This window comes from Thamnophis elegans, unplaced genomic scaffold (assembly GCF_009769535.1).
Source record: "Thamnophis elegans isolate rThaEle1 unplaced genomic scaffold, rThaEle1.pri scaffold_103_arrow_ctg1, whole genome shotgun sequence".
In the NCBI taxonomy this organism is placed as follows: Eukaryota; Metazoa; Chordata; class Lepidosauria; order Squamata; family Colubridae; genus Thamnophis; species Thamnophis elegans.
In genome coordinates this window covers 128,930-151,085 of record NW_022473577.1, presented here as the reverse complement: position 1 = coordinate 151,085, position 22,156 = coordinate 128,930, and the positions used below count along the sequence as shown (strand labels likewise).

The 22,156-nt window shown below is 42.6% G+C and overlaps 1 protein-coding gene across 1 annotated transcript in view; it reads right to left on the bottom strand.

Annotated features, from left to right (window-relative positions):
• Positions 1-394: 394 nt before the first annotated feature.
• Positions 395-22,156, bottom strand: part of LOC116523215 (collagen alpha-1(IX) chain-like) — a 116,165-nt gene continuing 94,403 nt past the window's right edge. Inside the window, exons 32-40 of the mRNA XM_032238303.1 lie at positions 21,300-21,371; positions 18,751-18,786; positions 18,596-18,640; positions 16,981-17,013; positions 13,262-13,408; positions 10,527-10,581; positions 7,764-7,952; positions 4,212-4,289; positions 395-707 (exon numbers count right to left, since the gene is read on the bottom strand). Of these exons, the coding sequence (XP_032094194.1) occupies positions 523-707; positions 4,212-4,289; positions 7,764-7,952; positions 10,527-10,581; positions 13,262-13,408; positions 16,981-17,013; positions 18,596-18,640; positions 18,751-18,786; positions 21,300-21,371 (840 nt within the window). The 3' untranslated portion in view covers positions 395-522. The remainder of the gene's footprint in view (positions 708-4,211; positions 4,290-7,763; positions 7,953-10,526; positions 10,582-13,261; positions 13,409-16,980; positions 17,014-18,595; positions 18,641-18,750; positions 18,787-21,299; positions 21,372-22,156) is intronic.

Sequence of the window (22,156 nt, the reverse complement as noted above, 5' to 3'; positions counted from 1 at the left end):
AAGGAAAGAAATTGGGACAATTTACTATTCCGATGTATTAGACTGTACAAGAGATGGTTGTTCTGTACTCTATAAGTAAGTACTTTAGGAACCCCAAAGAACTAAGAGCTGAAAAAACATCTACTGCCTTTCATCATAATTCAAGAAAACAAAAGAAAAGCCACTTGGCATCGCTTTGTAAGCACCATTTTGAAACGTTTAACTGTCTTGTACTGTTTTAGGAAACAGATGGAGGGAACAATCAGAACATTTAGATCTGTCAAGGCCTTGATAGGATTTGCTGTATTTTTTAGATTTTTCTAGACCGGTGTTTCTCAACCTTGGCGACTTTAAGTCCTGTGGACTTCAACTCCCAGAATTCCCCAGCCAGCTATGCTGGCTGGGGGATTCTGGGAGTTGAAGTCCACAGGACTTAAAGTCGCCAAGGTTGAGAAACACTGTTCTAGGCTGTGTCTCTTGGTGGTTGGTCGATATCTGCAGATCAAAGATGGCTTCGTGTCATTTTGTGCAATGCTACATTTTTCATGGGCCTTTCACATTCTGCCCTCCTTGTAATCCAGCTTCCATGGTGCAGGCTGACTGTTCACAATAACCAGGAGGACCTGGAGGGCCAGGAGGACCAGGAATACCAGGGGAACCACTGGCTCCAGGTGGGCCTCTTTCACCATCTCGCCCATCAGTGCCATAACTGGCCTTGCCGGGTTCTCCTGCAAAGACAAAAACCAGGCCATGAGTTTAGAAAAAAGCATTTAATTATCATTTTGTTGTCATTGTAAAAGTCTTATTTGCATGGATGATCTCTCCTGTTAATCTAACCCCATGTAGACAATGCAAAGTATTAGTGGAGGCTTTCTACACAACTGGGTCTTCTGGAAAAGTGAGTCTCCAAAGTCTTAACACAGGACAGTTGTTGCTATAGACCAGGACTGTCAAGAACTCACGGCCCACAGGCCAGATGCATCACATGCTGTCCATGCCTGATTTAGCAAGGGGGGGGGGGGGAGTCCTGATGCATTACATGATGACACCGTGATGACACGAGTTTGACACCCTTGTTATAGACCAATGTTTTTCAAACTTGGCAACTTTAAGGAATATGGCCTTCAACTTCAAGAATTCTTCAGCTAACATGCTAGTTAGGAAAATCTGGGAATTGACCTCTGTGCATCTCAAAGTTTTCAAGTTTGCTGTAGACCTGTGATGGCGAACTTATGGCACGTGGAGCCATTTCTGAAGGCACTTCCAGCTGATTTTCAGCCTTGAGTTTTGGCGTTTTTCACCCTCCAGAGCTTCAGGGAAGCCTCCGGTGGGAGAAAAACGGCCCAATGGGAAACCTAGAAGTCCGTTCCCAAACTTCCGGTTTCTGTGTTGGGCCGTTTTTGCCCTCCCTAGTCTCCAAGAAAGCCATGCACGCATATGCAGGGCAGCAAGGGGGGGTTATGCGTGCATGCGCAGGGGGCATGGTGCTGGGGGACATTAAATTATGGGGGTGGCACCTGAGGCAAAAAAGGTTCACCATCCCTGCTATAGACAGTCATCTTCTGTATGAAAGGGAAGGTTGGATTCTAATTTCCCTCCTTTGCCAACCAATAGACAATAGGTTACTCCAATGAGAAAACATTTTCGCTAAGAGCCGAGGTGGCGCAGTGGTTAGGGTGCAGTACTGCAGGCCACTTCAGCTGACTGTTATCTGCAGTTCAGCGGTTCTAATCTCACCGGCTCAAGGTTGACTCAGCCTTCCATCCTTCCGAGGTGGGTGAAATGAGGACCCAGACTGGGGGGGCGATATGCTGACTCTGTAAACCGCTTAGAGAGGGCTGAAAGCCCTATGAAGCGGTATATAAGTCTAACTGCTATTGCTATTGCTATCTGGATTTATCACACTAGATAAAATGCACACCCAATCATCCTAGTTTGTAAGCCATGGTCTGTGGCTTAGTATGCTCAGTGAATCGAGCCAACTGTAGTTCATTCAATTAAAAACAGCAAATAGCAGTTGATCCCAATAGTTCATCCCAACTTTCAAATCCTTCTTTCCATGAAGGCACCATAAATTGCTTTTCATAATTGATCTGGAATGATCAGTCTGACAAAGGCAGACAAGAAGTTGAAAAGTGACATAGAAAATATAATGTAACCTGGGGGAAAGAAGAGGGAGAATGTCTGCTAGGAAATTAAAACAAAGGAACTCATTTTACTTTTAATGCAGAGAAACAGAAAGGGGTTATTTGCAGAATTATTTGTAATCCAGCCTTACTGTAAGGTTATTTTTACAATGCCAAATTATTTGTATTCTACTGGCCACTAGAGGGCACTTTTGCTTCAGTTATGACCAATAAAGACTTTTGCAGAGCATTCCCCCGCCCCCCATCATTCTCACTATATCCCCAATGCAGTATTCAGAAACTGAACTTCAAAATGCTGTGCCACCAAAATCAATTTAAAGGATTTGCAAATCCTCACACAACTCATTTTAAGTGGAAGCTTATGTGGTATTTTTAATTTATTCAATATGTGCTTGGTCCTTGTCTCATGCAATTTTGCATACTATGCAGTTATGACACAATTGAAACTGATTTTAATGCTTTTCTTTTATGGCTTCTTGGTTTTCAAGCTGATTCTTTTATTATACTGTAAATCCTCAGTTTTGCCCATCATGATAAAGGTGTAAAAAGCAGCATGAGGGGGGAAAAATTGATAACAGTTAAGTTGCAGGAACCATAACCGAGATCTAACTGGCTATTTTAAAAGAGGTACACTTTGGATGAGTTGACGCATAATATTTAAGCTAAGTTCTTTCAAGCAAGGTTTGTCCAAAAATTATGGCCTACCTTGTACAGATTCCTAAATCATAATGTGTCGGTTAACTCATGCTAATCCAAAACAACTCTATGATGGCTTGGTATTACATATGAATCAAGTCAAGTCACCTTTTGCAACAAAGGCCACAGAACTGCAACAGAAAAGGAGGCCAAAAATTTGGGGTAGAGGGGAAAATGGGTGATGGGTGTTGTAGAAAGTTAGTACCCACCCTTCTCCCAGGAGAATGAAATATTCTAGGAAATATTAAAAAGGCAGAATATTATACTTCCTTAGATAAGAAATGGAGAAACATGTTTTTTTTAGACAGGAAGCAGACCCACTCTTAATAGCCCCACCCTCCTCAATAGCCCACAGCAGATGTCAGCACTTAAGAGATAAAAAGATGGCTAGGTCTATTCATAAGCAAATACCCTCACCCAAGATCCAATAAAGGTAGGAGTAGCTCTCAACCATAATAGGAATTGCCCCAAACCTTCTTCATTACATCAGAGAGAGAGGGGGGGGAGGGAGGGAGGGAGGGAGGGAGGGAGGGAGAGAGAGAGAGAGAGAGAGAGAGAGAGAGAGAGAGAGAGAGAGAATGAATCTGAAAACAGACTCCTAAATGATGTGTCTCTAAATGAGAGTGTATGTACATATGTATATGTATATGTATATGTATATGTATATGTAGGGTATGGGTGTGTGTGTGTGTGTGTGTGTGTGTATACATACCCACACACACATTATGTATGTATGTATGTATGTATGTATGTATGTATGTATGTATGTATTATGTCACAACCCCTGGTATGCCCAAATATGGGAGGAAGCAGACTGATTCCTTTCTCTGTCTATTGGCTCATCTCAAGAGACCATCCAGACAGAAAGCCATTATTTTTACTGTTGCCTTTGTTACATTTGTGTTGCATTTGTGCGGATAAATAAATAAAGGGAGACTAGTATAGATCTACTTCAAGCTATTTAGCTCTCATCAGCTAGCCAAATCCCAGTAAGGGTGTGGCTAGCTGATGAGAGCTAAATAGCTTGAAATAGATCTATACTAGTCTCCCTTTATTTATTTATCAGCACAAATGCAACACACACACACACACACACACACACACACACACACACATCCCATGTGCTCATTTGCCCAGGACCCCCCATAAAAACCCCATATGGCGCTGTCCATCATCAAACAATCTTTCCAAACAGCCTCCATGTGTCTTTTTTCCCACTTGGAACTGAACCCAATGGACATTTCTTCCAACAGTGTGTAGAGAGAGAGAGAGAAGTGCTCATTCTTCAAAGCAGATGCCTTTATTTCCAGCACTGTGTTAAATGGAGCTTCTAATGTGAAATGGTTTTCTCATTTCTTGGATGACCCAGATGCCATTTTCAATACTTACCGGGGAGTCCTATTGTTCCTGGCAAGCCTTTGGGCCCTTGACCTGGGAATCCTCTCTCCCCCTTCTCACCCGTGTCACCTAAAATAAAAATTTTTAAAAAACAACACATTTTTATTTCATTTTATATACATTTCCTACCCCCTTGCTTCTTTAAAACATTTGCGTGCTACCTGCCACCTTGTTTAAAATTTCCAGTTGGGCTACAATCAACTGTAGCAGGTCCTTAAAACTATTAAAACGAATTAAAAAGGCTTTGTTTGGCCTGAGAAGCTCTGTGGAGAAAGTATCGTTGTTGATAAAGTCTCTTCTGGTCTGGAATGGCTTGCCTTTAATTAAGGAAGTAACTAGGCAAGAGATTAAGACACCAACATTCAAAGACACGTAGGGTTCTGATTGTCAATGCTTTTAAAAGTTTATGGTGAATGCTTTTATCAAGGCACCCGAAAAAGCCTTGAGAACAGACCTGAAAGTTTGATGCACTTTCAGATATATCTGCTGCCAGCTATTTACAGCTTTAAAAATAAGTCCTAATACCTTGGATGTAGCTTAGAAGTGAATAAAAGCTGGCTAATCTATATGGTCCATTGCAGGCATCTAGTCATGTTAATAATACCAGAGAGTTTTAAGAATATTATAAATTTTCTTATTCCAAGACTTCGATATTTTTTTTTTGCAGTTAGTTTTCCTTTCCATTAAACTCTGCCCCCTTTTTTTTCTATCTCGTAATTTCTAAGAGTGCCTACGTTTCATTGCAGTTAGTAAATGTGGGGTTTCTATGCCTTACTATTAAGTTCTTATTAAGCGTAAAGGATGCTTTGATTTTTATCCGGAATAGTTAAGCAACACCAGAGGAATTAAGTTCACTCTGAAACAGCTGATACTGCAGATTTTCAGATCCTTGCAATGCTGACAACCAGAAAAGGCCATTTGGTTCATTAAATCAGAATAGTTTTGTTTAGCTGTGGGAGACATTACAGAGAAGTGTGTTTTTTTTTTCCCTTTCCTTTTCTAGCATTCAGCAAGGAGGCTGTCCTAATGGGATCTCGCCATCCTTCCTGAGGCTGCCACGTTAACTCTTTGCCTGTTTTAGAATTCCCTTCTTCCTGGCTTGCTTTGGAGAATTGCCTAGATACAGACCAGGGGTGGGTTTCTCGCCCCGTTCCAACCGGTTCGGTTGGAATGGGGCCGGCGGCATCCTCGTGCACGCACGCGGTGCACGCATGCGTACTAGCGTCTGTGCGACGCTCCAGCTGCTCCTGGACGATCGCGCAGGCACTGTATGCGTCCTGCACATGCGTGGAAGCGCAGAACTCGTCAAAACCGGGTAAGGACCGCGGGTGGGCGTGCCCTTCCCGGAAGTTACTTACTTCCGGGTTCGGCGACCAACCAGTTCGCAGGGACCGCCGCGAACCGGTTGAAACCCACCCCTGATACAGACTGAACTATCATTAGGAGGAATATTAAAAGAGGATTTGATAACTAGACAGATTATTTGGGTATTAAAGTTTCTTTACCAGGTGGAATGGGAAAAAGGAATGATTACCTTTAAGATTAGTTGTTCTGTTTGCTTCACCTAACAAATGAAACAGGATATTTGTACCAATACCCCCTGTGGGGAGGTAAATGAGTAATGAATGTCCTGTCTCTGTTTTGGAAGATTGTATATGAGGTCTACGTGACACAAGAAGGCCAGGTACTTTGGGATGATCGATAAAAGTATAAAAGACTGTAAACAACTGCCCTTCGGGGTTCAGATTTTGCTTGATCAATCACTACTGAACCTTTGCACAAATAAACCTCTCCCTCTGACAAAGAGCTGGTCATTTTCTGCTACAATATGGCTAAAACATTATAGATTTTATTCTATAATCTATGGACTGCTCTTGGCAGGCCACATTCTCCCGGAAGCTTTGCATTTCTCACCTATTCCTGTTTTTTGTTTTGTTTTTGTTAACTGCGAGATATAAAATGCAGGCTTTGCATTCTTCCTTTGTGCAGATTAATTAGCCGCTGTTATCATGCCAGCCTACTTTACACACTCGTTCCCATTCTCCTTCTTTTAGGTATAACATGCTTTTAGGTGCTGATTACTGTGTGCCAGTGGTAATTATCTTGTAGGGGTTGTCAGACAACAAGCTATTTTGGTCTAAAGCTTGGCTAATTTTCACTTCCTCTCTCTCTCCTTTTTAGCCACCTCTGATCTTTGAGCAAGAGAACTGTTTCACAGAATTAGTTTTCTCCAGCAGACATATGTTCCTATTGAGCCTGGACTGCGATTTACTCGAAACCCATATGCTATTTGTCAGGCCACTGCATGGTGCCTTTGGAAATGTTCATAGTAGCATGACAAATTTCACTTAGCGGATAAAATACGAAGTTGCACCCTAAGCTACGAACCAGTATATCCAAACTAGGTTGAGAATCACCGGACCTGATGAACATCTACCCTAAGTAGATCACCAAGAATTAATTGCATCCATTGCAGGCATCGGTTTTATACCCTTGCAGCCAAACATCCTTCAGATTACATTAGGGAAATAGAGTATTATCTACATAATAATGACACCGCTCTTCATCTGCCAGATGAGCTCACTCAACAGCTGAATAAGGACCAGAACACTCACCTCGGATCTTGAAAAACAGCACATATTGAAATGCTGGGGAAAGCGAATTATGCTCCCACTCAACCACTTCCCCCATATCCCAATTTGCTCAGGATCAAAAATAGCCGACCTGGCCCAAATCTTTTCTTTCACATTTTTCTGATTAGAGCTAAAAAATATCAGCACTATTGAGATGCCCCATATGGCTGTGATGTGGATTAGATGTTGCACCTTCTGCCTATTCCAACGACTGTCGTATTTGTAAAGCCAAGGAATTTCTGTTTGTTCTAGAACAGACAGACTAACAAAAAAAAAAAGAATGGAAGGTTAGCCCAGGCTTACTTGATGGAAAAAATTCCACCTAAGGGTCACTTTAGAAACCCAAAATGTTTGAAGAACTCTGAATGAACTGGAGTGACCTACCATAGTTTGGGCAATGAAACATCTGCAAGAAAATACCAGGACTTAAAATTTGAAATTCAACGACTATGGCACAAACCAGCAGTGGTAATTCCAGTGGTAATTGGCAGACTGGGTGCTATTCCAAAAGCACTGGAATTACATTTAAAACAGTTAAAAATTGACAAAATCACCATGAGTCAAATGCAAAAAGCCGCACTGCTTGGATCTGCACGCATATTACGAAAATACGTTACGACGTCCTAGGCCCCTGGGTGGGGCCCGACTAGTAACCAATGCCAAATCCGGCGAAACAACTGGCCGCTGTGATACAATTGTATAATAATAACAACAACAACCAGCCCCAAAGGCTGTGAATCTCACCAAAGATTAACCACATAATAATAATGATAATGATGACGATGACGATGACGATGATGATGATGATGATGATGATGATGATAATAATAATAATAATAATAATAATAATAATAATAATAATAATAATAATATAAATCTGATGCACAAAGCAATATTCTGAATTTCTCACCTTTCGGACCTTTCGGACCAATCTCACCAGGAGGGCCTTTAAGACCAGGCAATCCACGGGATCCAGCCTGTCCTGGGAAGCCACTGTCTCCTGGAAGTCCAGGGGAGCCAGGTGGGCCAGGTGGGCCTGGAATGCCAGGAGCCCCAAATTCAGGCCTCCGAAGACTAGCAGCCATCTGCACCAATTGTTCTGCTCAATGAAAAGAATGAAGTGTTGAAGTCCATGCAGACCATTTCCACACCGTCACCTTCTCCCCTCTGCCTTCTCTCTTAAGCAGTTTGCGGACAAGATACAAACGTATCTTCCTTTCACAATTCATGAGGCAAACTATGCCTTTCCTTTAGTGTTAATCGCTGCAAGTGTTGTGGCAAAATCAAAACTAAAGTCCTCCTTCTCCTCACAAAAAGAGAAGAAAAAGAAATGAAGAAAACCGAACAGCCTAATACTTGGCATAAGTCTCCTCTCCTGCTTAAAAAGGGGGGAAAGGGGAAATCTGTGTCAGTCCTCTTGAGCTGACAGTTGAGAAGAGCTACACGGACTGTTTCAAATCTCTGGATGTTAGAAGAGGAAGCTGAGCTAGAGATAAATTAGCTCAGGTTTTTTTTTTAATAGCAATAGTAGTAACACTTCAGACTTATATACCGGCATTCTCTGAGCGGTTTACAATGTCCGCATATTGCCCCCAACAATTTAGGTCATGATTTTACTGACAACCGGAAGGATGGAGGGTCTAAATCAACCTTGAGCCAGTCAGGATCGAACTCCTGGCTGTGGGCAGAGTTAGCCTGCAATTCTGCATTCTGATCATTGCACCATCATGGCTCCCTGTATTTTGGGAATTGCAAAACTTCACATCTGATTTCAAAACGGTGGAAACCATCGGTGTACAAGTTTCCTAAATTCATGATAGATAATCTATTACTATGAAATTTGCTAGGGTTATAAACTGGTTGATGGTATACGGATTATTGCTGATTGTTCATGTGGCAAGAAGTCAGATTTGAAGAGATTTGCTGTGAGAGTGAGATTAAGGCTTCCCTTCAGAGCGGGCCTTATTTAGAACAGCTGAATTCCCCACTTCAGAATCTGGGAATCCTAGAAGGGAAAAGCTTCATGGGCCCTTCTTGTTCAGCAGGGAGGGAAGAGGTCAGTCTACAACATTAGGTAGAAGCAATGAGTTAACATTATTTATGATTAATGCCTGTAGATGAGTAATATCAGTAGGACTGGGGTGGGGAAGGAAGATCTTCTATTTAACACATATTCCTGTTTACTGGAATAACCTTATTGTGCTAAGGTCCTAAGGTTGAACCGATCGATTTCTCTTGCAAACCCAGGAAACCTCCTGAGAAACAGATCATAATCTATCTAGGTTTGACTGCTAGTTTCAGATTAGAGGTTTTCTTAGCCTCCCTAGAGATTTTGGGGTTGGATTTGCAAACATTTGGAGGCAATGGATATGTCACATCCATTTTTCAGTGATCTGACACCCACCATAGGAAGAAAGAATGAATGATCATTTAGCAGTTCCAAATGTAATCCTATTAGTTAAAAAAAAACACCAATCACGAAACCTATTTTCCATGAAGAAAATTTCCATGGAGAATATCTATGTGTGAGGGAGGGAGGGAGGGAGAGAGGGGGAGAAAAAGAGGGAGGGATAAAGAGATAGAGATAGAGATGGAGAGGGAGAGGGAGAGGGAGAGGGAGGGAGGGAGGGAGGGAGGGAGGGAGAGAGAGAGAGAGAGAGAGAGAGATCTAGAAGTTTAGATATGAGTTTCTTGGAGAAGAGTTTAATTTTCTCTTAAGAAATGAATTGCTATGATTGGCCCCCTTTTAAAAACGACATCTCTGCAAAAATCGTAATTCTGATGCCAAAATTGTCTTCGATGGTGTAAATAGTTTAGTGCCTTGATCACTTGCTTGCTGCTCCCTCACCAAGTAAGGTTCAATGTGTTACAAGATATACCTAGTACATAGTACATAGATAAGGCTGCATTTAGGGTTTTCTTTTTAAAGAGATTGTCGTTTTTATTATCTTCCCAGCAAACTTAGAAAAGCATATGCTGTATATGCTAGTAGCATGTACTACACCTCATGACATCTAAAAACCTCTCTCACATTCCAACTTTGTACTGGCATTGTTATAAATCAGTCACATTTCATTTATTACGTTATTTATTTTTTGCCTTATTCTTGAGACCTCTATAGTACCTGGTGGGGTAAAACATACATTGCTGCTTTATCTACACCAGTGGTAGTCAACCTGGTCCCTACCGTCCACTAGTGGGCATTCCAGCTTTCATGGTGGGCGGTAGGGGTTTGCTGTAACTCTGCTTTATACATTTTATAAAGTAAAGTTACTTCCCTACTTTATAAATCACCATTAATATGGGCGGTTAGAAAATTTTACTACTAACAGAGATACAAAAGTGGGCGGTAGGTATAAAAAGGTTGACTACCCCTGATCTACACAATAGGCCTGTGAAATATCTTGGGTTGTGTGAGAGTGTGATTGGATTTGAATCATGATAGAGTAAGAGACCTTGAATCTGAGTTTGCAAACCCAGATCCTGCACTTCAGCTGTTATAGTTAGTAAATCCCGCTGGATTTCAAAAATTAGCACAAGACAATGCTAAGTGAAAATGAATGCAAGAGTGGACAAAACAGAACATAGGCACATCATATTGTAGCGTTAGGTATGTACATTAAAATATACTCATGAGCAACCTTAAAAATATATTAAGAGTGTTTTTATTTACCTTGTATTACTCTCATGCAAACCTGTTTAATATGCAAATCAGTCGGCTCTCTGCCCTGAAAGAAATACAACATTAAAATAACATAGTGATTGTGTAAGGATGGAGTAGATGGGATTATGAGCAGCAAAGGGAACAATTCTGCAGCTGCAGGCATATTTTCAAGCCTGCAGATTGAAGCAGTTCCAATAATACAAGGAGCAGAAAGCCAAGAATAAGAATATAGACCAGAACATGCATTAAGGTCCCAACTACAGGATGCCAGTGAGTCCTTTATGCTGCTTCCTAACCCCTTACTTCAGAAAGAAGATAAACAGAAGAAGAGGGGAGCTGAGTATGTGGGGCATGAGAACAGAGGCAAGAAGGGATTCCCCATAGAGTCAGGCACACCCCTTGAGTAGAAAACTCTGCTACTCCAATTCAGCCTGAGAGTTGCAAAGAGTTCTCATTGCGCCCTTTGCCTACCGCAGGTTCATGCTCGTTATCACACAAATCCAAGTGCAGTTTACCAAAAAAGCACCTTCAAGGGTAAACGTCAGGCAAGGGACAATTCGAAAACTGAAAAGCAGAGTGGTTGAGGAACAGTTATTTTTTCCAGTGAAAATAAGTGCAATGACTCTGCACTTCCTAGACCAGTGATGGAGAACTTTTTAGGCACCGAGTGCCTAAATTGCACCCACACGAATGCCCAAACTGAAAGGAGCACACACGCGAACGTGGGCATTCATAGACATATATGTGCACATCAGTGGTGGGTTCCCAATTTTGTTACTGCCAGTTCGGGCGCGCTCCCCTGCACACATGATATTTCTGTGCATGCTCAGAAGTGTCCGGGCAGGTGAGCGGAGCCTCCCGCCGCCGCTACTATTGGTTCGGCTGATCCAGGCCAAACTGGCAGCACCAGCACCCCCACCTCTGGGGTGCATGTGTTGGCATGCACAGACTATTGGTGGGTTGCTCCCAATTCAGCCCAGTTTGACTGAACTGGTAGTAGTGGAGGCGGGAGGCCCCGCCCACCCACCTGAACTGGTAGTAGTGGAAGCGGGAGGCTCTGCCCACGCCACCTTTGCACGGGCGCAGGAGTGCGCCCAAACTGGCAGTAAAAATATTTGCAACCCACCATTGGTGCATACGTGCGCATGTATGGATATGGATGCATGTTTGTAGACAGGTGCACATGCGCAGCAGAGACCCAAAGACCAGCTGGCCGGCAGGAAGTGAGGAATCCCAACACCGGCAGAAAGAAGAAGATCTTTTTCTTTTGAGAACTTCTGTTTCATCGTTTGCAGGGAAAAAGAAGTTCACGAAAGAAACGCCATGGAGATCTGACCTGGAGTGACAGCATGTGTGTCAGCGCTCCAAGTATCATGTAGAATTAAATCAGAGTCCAAGGCTTAACGATCCTTAAAGTTCCAATTTAATAAAGCAGACATCTTAGCACATCTGTGTTAATCCCAATTCTGGAAATTACATCAGAATTCCACTCAGTTAAAAGTCCATTGTCCCCACACCCACAATCCATCACATGGTCCAATCTTCTTCTTCCACACTGGCGTCTCCAGCCAGCTACTTCCGGTCAGGTGTAAAAGTGCGGAGACAAAAAATGACCTTGGTCTTCTAGGAAAGAATGATAACAATACATTCCACAATCCTACTACTGTCTATTCCCCCCTCCCATCAACTATACTAATGAAACAGCATAATGAAATAAGAGAAAGTGTGGCAGGCCAAAATTCTAAAAGGAATATAATTGCAGGGACAGTGCGTGCCAGAAGAGAGGGTTCTGCATGCCACCTCTGGCACACGTGCCATAGATTTGCCATCACAGTCCTAGACTGAGGAAGGACCTTTTCAGTAGGAGTTGAATTACTCCCAGCCTAGGATTAATTCTCAAAGGTGGATTGCCTGCCCTGTTCACCCTATGGTTTAGTTCTACCTGTTCTTTGCTGCTGCCTGCACAAATTTATTGAATATGTATTTCATTAGTAGTTCCAATTGTTTTCCAAAACTCTATGCTGCTGTGGGCAAACTCAGCTGAAAGAGTAGCATTAAGGCTGGCATCTTAGATATTGTAGAGCAGTGGTCTCCAGCCTTGGCAACTTTAAGACCTGTGGACTTCAATTCCCAGAGTTCCCAACTCTGGTAGTTGAAGTCCACAAGTCTTAAAGTTGCCATGGTTGGAGACCACTGTTGTAGAGGATCCAGGACACTAATAGATTCACAATGAACCTATTAGAAATATAGGCCCTCAATTAGGGCTGTAACTGGGGCAGGTCACGTTTCCCTGGAGAGGTGGGGAGAGTCACCCTCAAGCTCCGTGGAAAGCACAAACCATTTATGATCCATCTGGAGACCCAACCAATTGCTTCCCTTTCAGACTTCAAGGTCTTGAAATATATCGGCAGTGTTTGTCGTAACCCCTTGCCCAGGATGCAGAAGGCCTCTGGAAGTAACAATCTCTGCACCCCATTAAGGTTTTGGGCAAAAAAGGAGGTCTTCATCCCTCTTGCATTGTGTAATGTGCTGTTTCAGCTAGGACAGCACTAGTGTTCCACTCAAAGCACTCCACGCAAAGCCAATCAAGTGTCGTGACAGAAAGGATCCTTCTTAACTCATAACTGGTAGCCATGCTAGCAAGCAGTACGAAATACATTCTTCTTCCCGCATCTATTCTTCGAAGAATGGAATTGCACTTGCCAGGACAACACTCATATTATAAAAAAGGAACTGTTACTCACCGCTGGTCCCTGACTGCCAGGCAGCCCCTGAGACCCTTGTTCCCCTTGCAAACCACGGGGGCCAGGAGGCCCACGGAATCCTTCTATGCCAGGCATGCCACGGTTTCCCTCGGGCCCACGTGAGCCAGGTTCACCAAGATTGCCATCCTAACAAAGAAGGGGGCAAGAGGTAAACAACTTTCTTCATAATTAAAAGTTTATAATACCAGAACTCTGCTTCCTCCTTCGTGGCATTTATCTTAACTTTCTTGACACCTTGTTAAATGATAATGTGAGCTTGCTAAATGAGAAGGTTTTTCAATACACAGATAACAAATGCTGTCTTCTTTTATCTCCTCCAAGGCACAGGGCATTCCAGTGAATCCATAGGTTTAATTCCCAAACATGTGGATTTCCACTATCAACGATTATATACCCTGTTATAAGATGCTATATCATTGGTGGGCTGCTGCCGGATTGGACCGGTTCTGGAGAGCTGGTAGCTGTGACCTGCAGGTGAGAAGGGCCTGCCCACCTGCCCCAGAGATATACTGTCTTATTTAGCCTTGTTTTTGATGCCGCACACATGTGTGCAAGGCACACACGTAAGTGAAGAACATGCATGGAAGGCCAGGCACATGTGCGGATGGCACACACACGAGCAAAGTGTGCATGTGCACGCACGCTCTCACATTTTTGGGGATGGGTGAACCGGTTGTTAATTCATGTGCTGCCCACCTCTGGCTATTATGACACCAGAGGTGAGTTCCTACCGGTTCGGACCGGTTCCGGCGAAGTGGTAATAACTTGGCGGCCTGGAATTGGCAACGGCCCAGGCCTGCCATGCCCCTGAACCGGTTCTCTTGGCGATGCGTTATTTTTGCCTTCTGCGCATGCGCAGAGCAATTTTTGTTGCATTGTGCATGCGCACACAGCGCACATCAAGCATACGTGTGGCGCATCCCTGAGCTAACCGGCAGTAGCTGCAGACGGAACCCACCCCTGTATGACATCATAACATTTCACATTACTTTTGATCTGAAATTCTGCAAAGAAGTCCTAGGAGGGAGAAATAACCTGGAAATCTGATGTGGCACCTTACATTTCAGTCAGGTTTTTAAAAATTATTATTATTTTTGTGTTCTCCTCTTAAACCAAAAAAGAAGCTTCCACATAGCAAGTAGCATTTTATTTCCCTTGTCCCCACAGGCACCTGTGCAGCAAAACATTATTTAAGCAATATGAATCCCCGAAGCAATTTCCAATTCCTCTCTTTGCACAAATCCTATGAATATATTAAATATTTAAAAACAGCTTAACCACCAGAAGGCTATAAAATACAAGGGCGTTTAAGCTCATCACTTTTGTGTTCTATAAATATCACTGCCAAGGAAAGAAATATTAGCTAAGATAGAATTTGGTCGTACAAGCATTTGGGATGGTGGGGAGCTATTTCTCTTCTTGGGGAAAGAGAAAATTAGGAGGGTATTGTTGTAAGCTGCAGAAGAAGGATGGATGGAAGAATGGAAGAAAGGAAAGGAGGAAAGGAGGAAGAAAGGGAAAGGGAAATGTAATAAACGGTTGCAACCATCACAGAAGAATTGTCTCATTGAGTCATATGTACAGATGAAAAGAAAGCCCCTAGAATGATTATACGGAGAACTGATACGATGAGACTATTCAGTGAGAGCTGTAATTGCAGCATGTAGGTGAGTATTGTTTTCCAAAATGTAACTCAATTCCACTAAAACATTACATTGCGTATTTCGGAAATTCAATATAGTCCTCTAGTACTCGAACTCTATTAAGTTTGAATGGTTACTGTAGTCCTCTGCCATTCACAGAAATAAATTGCAAAGCCTCTTTTCCCTTTCTAAACCATCCAGGGCACATTTTCACCCTTCAGATCATCATAACTGCTTAATCAGAGATGAACAAATCGCATTTCTCTTGCCGCCTTCACCATTTTTCTTCCCTTCATGTAAGTAATAACACATAACACTTTATAATATATAACAATATTTCTCCATTAGTCCAGGACAACCAGGCCTAATGGCTTTCAGATGAGGTGGATGATTAACTTTTCATATTCCAGTTTGTTTAAACGTCATTAATTATAATATTCCAGTCCAAGCACCACCGAGTCAACAAATGCTGCTCCCTCTCCAGACACCACTGAGACATGTTGCCACACATCACGAGAACTGTGAACCCCTTGAGTTTATCTAAAAAAAGAACCTTCAGCATCTTTTCATGTTTAATTCAACACACCCAAAATAACGCGCTCTATAGCAGAATTTTACCATGGAGGTAAGAGGGAGTTTAATTTTGCACCTTCCACAGATTGAAATGAGCTGATAATTTGCAAAAGTGAAAGGCAATCTAAGTAACAGGAACCAACGTGACGATAGATGGATGGATGGATGGATGGATGGATGGATGGATGGATGGATGGATGGATGGATGGACGGACGGACGGACGGACGGACGGACAGACAGACAGACAGACAGACAGACAGACAGACAGACAGACAGACAGACAGATAGATAGATAATGATGATGGATGGGTGGGTGGATGGATGGATGGATGGATGGATGGATGGATGGATGGATGGATGGATGGATGGATAGATAGATAGATAGATAGATAGATAGATAGATAGATAGATAGATAGATAGATAATGATGATGATGATAGATGGATGGATGGATGGATGGATGGATGGATAGATAGATAGATAGATAGATAGATAGATAGATAGATAATGATGATAGATGGATGGATGGATAGATAGATAGATAAGATATAGATAAGATATAGATAAGATATAGATAAGAGATAGAAATAGAGATAGAGATAGAGAGATAGATAGATAGAGATAAGATATAGAGATAGAGATAGAGATAGAGATAGAGATAGAGATAGATAGATAGATGATAGATAGATAGATAGATAGATAGATAGATAGATAGATAGATAGATAGATAGATAGATAGATAGATAGATAGATAGATGATGGATGGATGGATAGATGATGATAGATAGATAGATAGATAGATAGATAGATAGATAGATAGATAGATAGATAGATAGATATAGAGATGATAGAGATAGAGTATTTGATATATCACCCTATCAAAAAACAGGGTTCCATTCAGTACATTTCCCTTTGCTTCTTTTTGCATGCTGGTAGCCACAATTTTAAAATAACTTCTAAAGTAGATCAGATGTTGCATCCTGATTTGCAATGCAATTGGACTACATGGCTATGTAGAAATCTGAACCGCAGTTAAGGATGCCAAGGGTTTACGCCTTATAGCAGTGATGCTCTGTGCTCTAGAAGGTGTGTAGATCTGGATACATGCTATATAGAAATTGACTTGGCAGGTACTGCTTTGCCAATACTTAGTTCTAAATCCTTCATTTCTTTCCCAGAGTTTTTATATACTTTTATTGTTTTACCAACTTCATTTTTACATGCTCGCCCCTCCTCTGTTCTACACATTAGGAAAAGTTACATTTCTCACTTTTGAAAAAAGAAAAGTCTCCAGAGAATAATCCACAGTTTTAAAAGGAGAAAATGGATGAATCATTCCATCTTAGCTTCTTTCCTTGGGGAACTGAATATTTTAACATATTTGCGAAAGCAAACAACTACCCTCTTTTTTTTTTTTTACCACATTCTGCTGATTTATTATGTTTTGGATTTTCAGTAACCCTGCAGTTCATCATACTTACAGATCCTTTAGGGCCTGGCAAACCGGCGTCACCCTAACAAAGCAAGATGAATGGTGTCAGGTTGGCATAGATATGTGCAGTTTTACATATAATCCATTTCATATTATTCTTTCTACATATAGAGTGTATACAGGTATTACCATAATTACAGGAAAGGAGAAGTCTTAGAGGGATGCTTCAAAAGGATAGAAAGCAATAACCACAAATTCCGCAACAGAATATACATTTTGAAGTTGGAGTGTTGAGTTGGGCCTTGGATGAGTTTTCGCTGTATAAAAACGGTTATATGTCAAATTCACGGTATTTTTATTTGGGGCATTCTTGGCCTCCAATCTTTGCAACCATCAAAAATATGAAACCTAATAAGTTTTTGTATCAGAAACAGCTAGTGCAATTAATACATGTCTTCCCCAATCTTAGCGCTGTCTAGGTTTTTGTGGCCCAGAATCCTCAAGTAGGACAGCCATTGATGAGTGAAAGTTCAGGAATGATCATATTCAGTGGGAGGTCTTATAAAAGAAACATGGAGCTAGCACCTGAGAATAAAGCCATGAAGATTACCTTGGCCTTGAGGGCTGCCAATCTGATTCATGCATTTATTTTTAAAAGAGGGAAATTTCAAGTTCCCACTTGGGGAGAAGCTCCAGCGAACCAACTCTCATAAGCGTGACCCGACAAAAGCGCGCACGACAAAAGCGCACCGACAAAACCGCGTCGCTAAAACCGCGATGTCATCAACGCGGTGACAACAGCGCGGCGACAAAAGGGCGATTTTCAACAGCGCGTCGACAGAAGAAAGTAAGGGTTAGGTTTAGGGTTAGTTTTAGGGTTAGGGTTAGGTTTATGGTTAGGGTTAGGGTTAGGGTTAGGATTACGTTTAGGGTTAGGGTTAGGGTTACGGTTAGGGTTAGGGTTAGGTTTACAGCACAGTTCTGTCACCGCGCTGTTGTCGGCGCGATTCAGCGCTGATTCGTCGGAGCGCTTTAGAACTTGCAGTTTTGTCACCGTGGTTTAGTCGGGCGCGCTTTTGTCGGTCGCCCTTTTGTCGGTGAACCCTCATAAGTAAATGAAGTGCTGCTTTCTGGACCAAATCAGCCAATCATTGCCGGGTAGGGAAGAGATGCATTAATGATAGTGGTTCTCAGATTGTCATCAAGCTCAGCAAAGACTTTGTCACGCGGCAAGAAGAACTAAGAACCCAGCTCACATTTCTTGATTTGGAGAGGGTTATAGGCTTTGTTTTTTTTTTCCGGGAAGACTACCATAACCTAGTCAGATAGCATTTGCGTCCATTATTTATCATGATGATGTGTCTTTAATCCTTTTTGGAGGCCCTATCTGGTCATTGGCGATTACACAACCATATCAATTGAATAAATAATAAATGTGGAAATAGGCAGCTTTGTGATTTTATTGCATCTGGCATGTTCTATGAATTGCAAATCCCTTCCTAACATTTTGCTACATTACTAAAGGCTTCCTTTATTAAATCTGCAGTGTTGGCAAGAACAATTTCCTTGAACTATTTAGTCACACTAAGAGACACAATAGGGGTTTTTTTGTATTTTAAGTCTGAATATTTCCTATTGAAAGGAGTGAACACATTGAGTCTTACAAGGTCGCCTCTTTGTCCAGACTCTCCTTCTCCCCCAGCAGGTCCCTGTGATATAAAAAGATAGACAAGCCTAGATTGTAAATATGCACCGTATACTTTCCAGAGTTTTTGGCAAGGTTGGAAAATAAATGGATTGTGCAAGTTTATATACTCACTTGTTCTCCTTTTGGCCCTCGCCCGCCAGCTGAACCCTAAATACAAATGAAAAATGCAGTTATATAAATATGGCCTAATAATTAAACAATGAGTCAGGTCTGTATTTAGAAAGTGAGAATGTATGATTTGCCTTCTAGAGTGCTCTGCTACCACATCTTAAAATATGAATGGAATATTAATTAAACATTAAAACATAAAAGCATGCTCTATGAATACTTAGCATTTCATCATCTTAATCCACATCCACATGCTTACACTCTCGCACCCACTGGAATGAAAACTCATGTGAAAGCAAGATCCCCATTCAGTTCAAAGTTTGAGGCAATTCCAAAGGTGCGTTCATTCAGGTATCTGGAACTGCCCACTTCAACTGGTGCATAGGAAAAATTCTCTCCAGGAATGTCATGCAGTTTGAAATGAGAAATGCATTTGCAGAGAATCAGTGGTGAGGACCAGAGGTAGGTTGCTGAGATCGGGCGAACCGGTAGTAGCAGCGGCAGGAGGCACGCACGAGCAAACCAGTAGGAAAAAAATTAGAAACTCATCACTGGTCTAGACAGTGGTGGGATTCAAATTTTTTACTACCGGTTCTGTGGGTGTGGCTTGGTGGGCGTGGCAGGGGAAGAATAGTGTAAAATCTCCATTCCCTCCCCACTCCAGGGGAAGATTACTGCAAATTTCCCATTTCCTTCCAGTCAGCTGGGACTTGGGAGGCAGACAATAGATGGGGTGGGGCCAGTCAGAGGTGGTATTTACAGGTTCTCTGAATTACTCAAAATTCCCACTACTGGTTTTCCAAGACTGGTCAGAACCTGCTGAATATCACCTCTGGTCTCCAACCTTGGCAACTTTAAGCCTGGCGGACTTCAACTCCCAGCTTTGCTGGCTGGGGAATTCTGGAAGTTGAAGTCCGCCAGGCTTTAAGTTGCCAAGATTGGAGAACCCTAGTCTAGATTCAGGTGATAAGCATTACAGCAGTGTAATATAGCGTAATCGCTTGTGCGGCAACTAATTTTTGTTTTCTATGTAGGGCACATTTAAAGTTTTTTTAAAAAAATAATCCTGAATAAATGTCTCAATATATTTTTCAATTAAGCTTTTCTCATTCATCATTTCCTCTTTTAATTTCCAGGGATGTCAAACTCAATTTCACGAGGGCCGCATTGAGTTGTGTTTGACCTCGGGAGACCAGGGTGGGTGTGCCCAGTGTGGCCATGGCCAGCTTGATGTCAGTTGTGTCAGGGGCACCTATGGTGGCCCGAGCACTCTACCAGCGAAAATGGGCTCCTGATCTCTGTTTTCGGCTGGGATGGCCCCCTGCAACCTTCTGCCAGCGAAAATGGAGCTCGGGAGCCCATTTTTGCTGGCAGGGGCACCACAGGCCATTCCTTCACGATTTCCTTCACTTCCCCACAGACCAGATCTAAGCACCCCTTAGGCTGGATCCGTCCTGCAGGCTTTGAGTTTGACACCCCTATTCTAAGCTCTGCTATCAGCTCCAATGAGTGTTACTGCTTTCCTCAGAATGGTGGAAGTAGTACTGCAGTATAACAGCACCCTCTTTGGGGGCGTTTGTGTGATGTCACAGCACACATAGAAAATGGGTGGGGCATCCCCCAAGGTGCTGCAACATTACTTAGCTTACTCTGAATCCCCCACAGCCCCTCTGCAGATGCTACTGGCTAAGAGGCTTCAGAATCAGAAAGCTCACCTCTAGAAAAACATGGAAAGTAAGATAAATTCCACACAAAATTATCTGAATAGCTTTAGCAACCCTAGAGGTTCTAGTCATACAGAGTACAGGAAACAGAATTGCAAGGAAGGGCAAAGGATTAACTTTGGTTTGAAATTATTACAGAAGAGGATGGGATGGACTTCAACAAAATTTGGCTCAGGCAGCCAGTACTTTATGAAGGACACAGAATGAGAACAAACAAATGCTATATTTTGGGTTATTTGATTTGATTGATTGATTTTATTTTATTTGTCTTGTATGCCGCCCACTCCCGAAGGACTCCAGGCGGCTCACAATAGACAAGGGAAAGGGGTAAACTAGACAAAGACAACACTTTAAAAACAAAACCACAACATTCACAATTTCCGTGGGGCTGGATATTTCACAGGACCCCCCGGCCAGCTGGAGCAGCCAGGACTTGGTGGCTTTGCGGAAGGCCGGGAGGGTAGTAAGGGTCCGGATCTCGACAGGGAGATCATTCCAGAGGGCTGGAGCTGCAACAGAGAATTTCTCTTATTGAAAAGATTACACTAGGGACTGTTGCTGTAACGGCAAGATGAATTGTTCTGTCAATATTTAGCAAAGGAGAAATAGAGGGGAAAAATTAAAGAGGAAAAAACAACCTTTTAATTGTACAGTACAATAACTCTCAAAGAACACTGGAAAGAAAACTTGACACGGTGATTTCATAACCTTCCGTTTTTTCTCTTTTCCATGGATTTAAATTTGGCACAAGGCAAACAACTTCCGTTTTGTGAAGAGATGTTGACCAGAGTCAAGTGGTCAAGCATCTTCTGACCTGCATCTCCTTACCCTGTTGCCTTTAGGACCAGGCAGTCCCGGCGGCCCAGGTAAACCTGGCAGTCCAATGTCTCCTTCTGCACCCTGTAAAAACAATCAGAGATGGCAGCGGTTTAGAGCACTTTTGCGCTGGAGAAAAGGGAGAGTTGAGATAGACCGCCAGTCTCTGGGTTAGATCTTTCTCACAGCTGGCTGTGCATCTCATTCAAAACAGGAGACTACCGTATATACTCAAGTATAAGCCGAGTTTTTCAGCCCACTTTTTGGGCTGAAAAAAGCCGCCTCGGCTTATACTCGAGTCAGTGAAAAATTTGCCTGAAATGGAGGAGAAAAGGGGGCGGGGCCATGCCGTTGGGTGACGCTCGTGAATGGCCCAGCGCCCATGTGAGTTTCCCCTCCCTCTGTGTCAGTTTGCCGCGCAGCGCGCACTGCACCATCCCCCCTCCTCACGTTCTAATGTAATGCAGGGATGTCTTACGATTCCACTTCCTCCCCCTCCTGCCGCTCTGCAACGATGTCCCACCTCCTCCTTGTTATGGCAAGCAGCCACATAGTGATGTCCCACCTCCTCTGGTACAGTGATCCAATGATAGGAATCACTGTGCCGTGTGTCATAGGAGGCGGGACATCGCTCCCGCGGCTGCACGGGACATCATTACCGGTAGCTGCTGCATTTCCCACCCTAGGCTTATACTCGAGTCAATAACTTTTCCAGTTTTTTTGTGGTAAAATTAGGTGCCTCGGCTTATATTCGGGTCGGCCTATACTCGAGTATATATGGGTATGTCGAACTCTGAAGCCACCCGGAGTTGGTTAGAATATGGGTGGCTATATAAATGTTATAAATACATGAATAAATTGCTTTGTTA